General features: G+C 43.5%; 1 protein-coding gene across 12 annotated transcripts in view; it reads left to right on the forward strand.

The window, feature by feature from the left end:
* The window catches only part of LOC121434638 (A-kinase anchor protein 9-like), a 136,989-nt gene extending 130,429 nt beyond the window's left edge, over positions 1-6,560 (forward strand). For all 12 annotated transcript variants that reach the window (XM_041633568.1, XM_041633570.1, XM_041633572.1 and 9 more), the window contains 4 exons: positions 2,470-2,555; positions 3,594-3,723; positions 4,195-4,334; positions 6,020-6,560. In XM_041633568.1, the coding sequence (XP_041489502.1) occupies positions 2,470-2,555; positions 3,594-3,723; positions 4,195-4,334; positions 6,020-6,060 (397 nt within the window). In that variant the 3' untranslated portion in view covers positions 6,061-6,560. The remainder of the gene's footprint in view (positions 1-2,469; positions 2,556-3,593; positions 3,724-4,194; positions 4,335-6,019) is intronic.
* Positions 6,561-7,681: the final 1,121 nt, after the last annotated feature.

Genomic DNA, 7,681 nt, shown 5'->3' on the forward strand with positions numbered 1-7,681 from the left:
GACATCTTGCTTGTTTCTTTCAAGGTTTTCACCTTGTAGCAGAATCTTTCCCTGGAAAGTGTCTTTCCAGATATTAGGAGCTGATGACTCCAGTCCAGATTATCCTTTAAAAATTGTAAATAATCCCACCTCACACATATAGATCATAAAAGGGGAAGGAGGGAGGGTGTTTTTGAAAAATTACTTAGGCTGGTACATTTATTTATTTTTTTACTTGTTAAAATAAATCACTCCACAGTGCCAAATCTACTGCTGGCTTCCGCCCTGCCTTCCTCCTCCAGGCCTCACTGTTGCTTCTCAGCTCCACTCCTTTCTCACCCCTCGATCCCTTCCTCCCCTAGTATAGGATAAGCCAGGGTAAGCACAGTGGGTGCATTAATACAGACAGCTCGGCCTAGTGGGGAGGGTATTCCCTTCCTCCCCTAGTATAGGATAAGCCAGGGTAAGCACAGTGGGTGCATTAATACAGACAGCTCGGCCTAGTGGGGAGGATATTCCCTTCCTCCCCTAGTATAGGATAAGCCAGGGTAAGCACAGTGGGTGCATTAATACAGACAGCTCGGCCTAGTGGGGAGGGTATTCCCTTCCTCCCCTAGTATAGGATAAGCCAGGGTAAGCACAGTGGGTGCATTAATACAGACAGCTCGGCCTAGTGGGGAGGGTATTCCCTTCCTCCCCTAGTATAGCATAAGCCAGGGTAAGCACAGTGGGTGCATTAATACAGACAGCTCGGCCTAGTGGGGAGGGTATTCCCTTCCTCCCCTAGTATAGGATAAGCCAGGGTAAGCACAGTGGGTGCATTAATACAGACAGCTCGGCCTAGTGGGGAGGGTATTCCCTTCCTCCTCTAGTATAGCATAAGCCAGGGTAAGCACAGTGGGTGCATTAATACAGACAGCTCGGCCTAGTGGGGAGGGTATTCCCTTCCTCCCCTAGTATAGGATAAGCCAGGGTAAGCACAGTGGGTGCATTAATACAGACAGCTCGGCCTAGTGGGGAGGGTATTCCCTTCCTCCCCTAGTATAGGATAAGCCAGGGTAAGCACAGTGGGTGCATTAATACAGACAGCTCGGCCTAGTGGGGAGGGTATTCCCTTCCTCCCCTAGTATAGGATAAGCCAGGGTAAGCACAGTGGGTGCATTAATACAGACAGCTCGGCCTAGTGGGGGAGGGTATTCCCTTCCTCCCCTAGTATAGGATAAGCCAGGGTAAGCACAGTGGGTGCATTAATACAGACAGCTCGGCCTAGTGGGGAGGGTATTCCCTTCCTCCCCTAGTATAGGATAAGCCAGGGTAAGCACAGTGGGTGCATTAATACAGACAGCTCGGCCTAGTGGGGGAGGGTATTCCCTTCCTCCCCTAGTATAGGATAAGCCAGGGTAAGCACAGTGGGTGCATTAATACAGACAGCTCGGCCTAGTGGGGAGGGTATTCCCTTCCTCCCCTAGTATAGGATAAGCCAGGGTAAGCACAGTGGGTGCATTAATACAGACAGCTCGGCCTAGTGGGGAGGGTATTCCCTTCCTCCCCTAGTATAGGATAAGCCAGGGTAAGCACAGTGGGTGCATTAATACAGACAGCTCGGCCTAGTGGGGAGGGTAGAATACCTGGACCTTATAGACAGGAAATGGTCTTCTGATGTGATGGGAGTGAGCCTGCAATGCTGAGAAATGCCAGAAGGTACCATGAAGGAGGGAAGCTACTGTCAAGTCCTCACCTCCCTGCTTTAGGTGTGTGGTTTGAGATGGGGTCTCACTATGTCACCCTGGCCGTCCTGGAACTCACTCTGTAGACCAGACTGGCCTCAAACACAAAGATTTATCTCCCTCTGCCTCTCAAGTGCTGGGGTTAAAGGTGTGTACCATGAAACCTCTCTAATCCCTCCCTTTTTGCCCTGCAGTAGGCATGTGATATTTTGATCTTCCTTACACTGGACCCTGAAATTGGCATTTAGAAATTAAAAGTGGTACTCCAAAAAGTTCTGTAGCCCAGGGCAAAATGGGCAGTCAGCAAGGAATTCAGCTAGCTGGGGGCACAGCCCATTTCTTTTGAAACCACCACTATTATTCCTGCTCACGGGGTCTAACACACCCCGTATCTGGCCTCCTCTCGCTGCCTGTGGAGGTTTGCTCTTGTCCCTCACCTGCCTGACTCCACTCTTTCCTCCTCTGTCTTTACCTTTCACTCTTCCTTTGTTCACTCTTTTTCTGTCCACTTTTGCTCTTAATCTCCTTCTTCCCCCACTTGTAGAGTCATTGGCCTCTTGGGGAGAGAGGAAGCTCACAGCTCTGCCCTGTGCCTGGTGACTTGGCCAGAAACCAACAGAATACGTGGAGTTTAACTGAGGCAGTCATGTGATTGTCCTGAAATGTGTTCTGTGTTCATAATTAAATGGCATAATTTTGTTGAGTTTGTAGATTTATATTTACATAGCTGTCCTTTGAGATTTTATCTTGCGGTCTCTTTTAGAATGAAATATTTGGTTCGGCGATGGCATCGAGTCAAAGCTTCTGGTCCCAACAATGTTAATAGGGATGGCTTTGGAGTGGGTCCAGGTAAGGTCAGATGACATAGTTTCTGTGTATGACTCTGAAATTGCTACATGTGTAGTAGCTGTCACATGACCAGTTCTAATGCTGATACTGTCCAAAGACCGTGAGCAGCCTTAGAGTAAGGCTAGGGACTTCCGGAATTAGAGCCTGATTTCTGGTGCATGAAGACGGCACCAAGCCCTGTTTTTCTTCATGGGTTCTCCCAGGCCTCTGAGAGGCAGTTACTGTTGCTGATGCTGAGCCATGGAGAGCACCTGCCGTTCACCTCAGATTATCCAGCAGGGAAATAGTGGAGCCAGGGCTGGAGAGCATTGCTCTTAGTCATGTGGAAGAATTGTGGTTTAAAGTTTTTACAGTTTAGCATTATATTTCTGAGCATGTTATATAATAATTGTAACTTTAAATTCCTTCTCTCTACAGCTAGAACTCAGTAAGCAAAATGTTAGGGCTGGAACAATTCAAGGCATAAGGAGGCCAAAAGCTGGAGGGCACAGAATAGAGGACACATTGTGATGTCAGGGCTGTGCCATGTCCAGGCTTCCTGACTTCTGAGAGTCAGAGAAAAGGAAGTATGCTTGGTTCCTCAGAGTATTTTAGGATAGCCTCACACTGAGATGAAATCCTTACCACAGGCACTGGTGTTGGCACAAGCAGTTAGCAAATCTTGATTTCACTTTTTTGGTTTTATTTTGTTTTGTTTCCACTAAAAGAATTGTATAGGGTTTTTACCACATCATCTCCCCCCACCCCCAGAAGCACACCCACTTGGAAACCCTTCCCCCTTTGATCTTGTATTTTACAAATAAAATATTCCAGTGAGTTTATCTTCTTTGAAGCATAGCTCTTAATTCGTGTTGGAAGGTAATCAGAAAACTACTGAAAGGCTCTTTGCGTTACACTGTTCTCTTTAAGCAAGAAGAGAAACTGACTGTAAATAGCACATAGATCATATACTGCTTTTTAAACCCTTACTGGGTTTATATCTGTCTTCTGAGGCTTGGTACGTTTTTCTTTACAGTGATGTATTTTGGGTTTCTTTAGGTGTTGAAAGGACTGATCCACTTTATCATTCCACCAGTGGGCTGGAACTGTATCCAGATCCAAGGCAAATGACACATTATAGTTCAAGATCAGACCTGGATTTCCCGAGGTCTCCTTTACCATTTAATAGGTAAGAATTATCGAACCTAGCTGGAGTAGATATAGTAATGTTTCAGAGAGGAGTGAACCAACTGTTAGAATTTAAAAGTACTTTGCATTATAATAGCTAAATATCTTTAGTTATATGTAGTTTCTATATCTTAAAGCTCAGAATACGAGCTACTTCTAATCTCTAAATGGTTTCTAAAGGAAACAAATGCTGTAGTTATAAATACGTGCTGTAGTTAGACATTGGAAAAGTACACGCAGGAACAGTTGGTTTGCACATGTCCATCCTTCACTGAGCACTCTGCAGCCTTTGTACTGGGCCTTCCTATGACAATAGCATCTTTGAGCTTAGTGAAGAGTTACTTCCTTGTTATCCTCTATTTAGATGTCTGGGGGTATAGGCCAGATAGTGCATAGATCAGGGAAGAGGCAGTCTGGCAACTTGGCTGACTGTTTCTGTGAAATTGGATTCTGACCATACTCTAATCCACAGGTACCCAGGAACTCTTGTAGATTTCAATCCTGCCCTGACAAATCCTCAGCTACAGCAGTATAACCCTGGCAGAACACTGACAGATTATGTCACCCAGATCGATGCACTTCAGAGACGACTCGGAACTACTTTACAGTCAGGTGCTGGATTTTACCACTTTTCTGTTGTGGCAAAGCTAGACCCACCCATCTCTCTAACTCCGTGACAGGTTTCTTTGGGTTAACCGAATCTTGTAGCTTAGTGCATAAGTACCCAGGCTGTAACAGCTTAATCTCTGACCAGCAGAGAACTGGCTCTTGATTACTCCCAAGTTCTATCAGCAGCTCCTGACAGTGATTAGACAAAATTCATATGAGCTCTGCCAGGGACTCTGAGACAGGTCCACAGCAGAACCTGTTCCTCATATGATAGGAAGCAGGAAAGTGTAGAAGGCAGAGCAAGCCTTGCCCTGAGCAAGTAATGCAGCCATTGTCCCCATTCCTAATTGTCCTTCTACATGTCATTTAAACAAGCCATCCCTTGCACTGTAAGCACCATCTTTTCTCTCCTCAAAAGTTCACTGTCATACACTCCATAAAGGTGGACTTTAAGGGCTGGAGAAAAGGCTCAGCAGGTCAAGGCACCTGCCTCCAAGCCTGAGTTACTGAATTCAGTCACTCTGATCCACAAAGTAGGAGAGAAGCAACTCCCACGAGCTGCCCTCGTGGGTTATCTGCACTGTGGGTTATCACCTACATACACATACAGATAAAAATATGAGATTTAAGAGATTTTTACAGATTTTGTAAGAAGTATCTTTCATATATACTTTATATAGAGGCAGATTCCATTCATCATGGAAAATCTTCCCTGCCTTCCTTTGCTCACTGTGGCCCCAAAACTGAATCACTTTGTTTAAGTTACTGTGCTAGCAGTTCACTTTGATGCTTTTGCTTTTTAATTATTTATTCTTTGTATGGGTGGGTGTTTTGCCTCCATGTGTGTATGTGTACCCCATTCATGCCTGTGCCTGCAGAGGCTAGAAGAGTGCATCAGATCAGCTAGGATGGGAGTTTCTGGTGATTGTGAGCTGCTATGTGGTTGCTGGGAACCAAATCCAGGTCCGCAGAAGAGCAGTCAGTGCTCTTGGAAGGCATTTCTCCTATCCTAATCATGTTTAGGACTCTCTTTCTATGAATACACATACTATGGACTACAGAAGTCATTTCTTTAACCCAGGCAACCTTCAGTCACAAAACACATGAGCATTGTCTCACTTCCCTGCTTGGTGACTTCTAAATGTAGTCAGCCTCTTAGAACTAAGGTTGAGTTATAGGGCTGAAGAGATAGCTCTGTGCTTAAGGACTCACTGTTTATTCTAGAAGACCTGCGGCTGCTCCCAGCACCCAGTGTCAAATAGCTCACAACTCCCTTGTAACTCCAGCTGCAGAGGATCCAGTCCTCTAGGGTATCCTTGGACTGTACTCACAAGTATGTGCACGCACACACATAAATGTTTAAGAAGACAGTTGAAGTTCAGGTCTGAAGTCATGGGGTTTTGTTGTTGTTGTTGTTTTACGTTAATGCATATGTGCACATCTGGGCCACAGCATGCATGTGACATTGAAAAACCTTGTGGAAACTGGTTCTGTCCTTCCTCCATGTGGGTTCCGGGCACCAAACTCTGACTGTCAGGCTTGCAGCACCTCCATTGAATCATCTCACTGGCCCCCAACATCTTGAGATGATTGTAAACAGATCATCTACCTGTATGAACTGGCTGCCCTGATATTGGTAACAGTCTGATTCTCCTGTTTTTTTGTTTGCTTTTTTTTTTATTTTACAGGTTCACCTGCCTCCCAATATCAAACTGGTATGAGGAGATAATTTTCAAATCATGCTGTCATGAGGAGAAAGCATTAACTGAATTTTAAATAGACTCCCTTTGTAAATCAATGGCTCTTTTGTGCTTTTTTATCATGTATATATATTGTGTGGGACCAACCAGTACAAACACACTTACGGTTGTGTACAAATCCTTGCCAGCACATAAAGACAAACTGGAGTTTGTGTGTATAAACACCCACAGTAATCATTAAATTACATGTATATTTGTGGAATGCTAATTTAAATGATTAAATTATAAACTGTATTTATCACATGGGTGAAAAGGTTAAAGTTTTTCAAATGCTGCTAGATGTGTAGCTCGCAGTGTCCTGCACTTTTCTTACAAGGTTACATGTTTCTGCCTAATATATTTGCTACTGGTGATGAAGACAAAGCATCACTTGGAGAGACCTATTTTTGTATAATGGTAGAAGTTTTGAACTTTACTGGGCTATTTTGTCAAGAACTGAAATAAAAATGACCTCACCATTTTCACCATACTGTATTTGAACCGTCTTCATTTTTAACTCAGCCGCAGCTCAGCTTATGGCACATAGCATCTTGTTAATTCTCTCTAATAAGGAGAACTTAAGATCCAAAAGTGGGTTTCTCTCTCTCTCTCCATTACAGAACATCTTCAGTGTGCCTTTGTATGAACTATCCCTAAGTGAACGTTTTCAACTAAGTTGGCATTCTCATGATTAGTCCATATTTTATTACATTTAGTGTTCTTGTGTCCAAAGAGGCCTCCTCACAAACCTAGCAGAAATCAGCTCAAAGAATATTAAATTGTATCAATAAGAGTGTAGCAAAATTTAGGATGCCTCGTGCTAAGCCAGCCAAATTCTAGTTGGGAAACTCTGAGAATTCAGCTCTCCAGAGGGTTCCCTGCTAGCCCAGCATTGACTGCAATGGCAGTATTGTTGTTTACATCCAGAAGATATTGTTTCACTATCAATGGTCTTTGATTTATAGGAATACAATCACAAAGCTGTACATTTCTGGGAATTTCTAATTAATATCATTTCCCATATTAGCAACTAAACTTTCTAGAAATAGTAATGCTATTCTAAAACAACTAGTTGAAGGGGAAAATTGTGCATAAGAGCCTTTTAAAGCTAATACGCTTGCCAAGTCAAGGTTGTTCCCTGGAGAAAAGGTGGATGAGTTGGACGGACTATTGCTAGCTAGCTCTTACATCCAGAATTGACCCATCTCCATTATTTTATATTTTACTACGAGGTACATGGCCTACCGGCAAGGTTTCAGCATGTCTGTTTCTGGTGGTGGCTCTGTGGTTTCTCCTGACCCCACCCTTCTTTCTCCCAGCATTCATTTCTTTCCCCCACACACATCTAGCTCTGTTCTATCAGATCAAGCCAGTTTCTTGATTAACCAATGGTATTCACAGCATACAGAGGGGAATTCCGTATCACCTCCCCTTTTCTGTTTAAATAAAAAGGATATGTTTTAACTTTAACATAGTAAAAGTATATATAATAAAACAGATATCAAGCAATAATTACAGTTACAATATTTATATCTTAGAACTAAGGAAAATTATAATTATAAATTCTTCAACTCCATCAAAGATTCCAGAAGGATATATTACCTAAGTAAA

This window comes from Microtus oregoni, unplaced genomic scaffold (genome assembly GCF_018167655.1).
Source record: "Microtus oregoni isolate MIOR12 unplaced genomic scaffold, Mior012 000044F_ref0000062, whole genome shotgun sequence".
NCBI classification, from domain to species: domain Eukaryota; kingdom Metazoa; phylum Chordata; class Mammalia; order Rodentia; family Cricetidae; genus Microtus; species Microtus oregoni.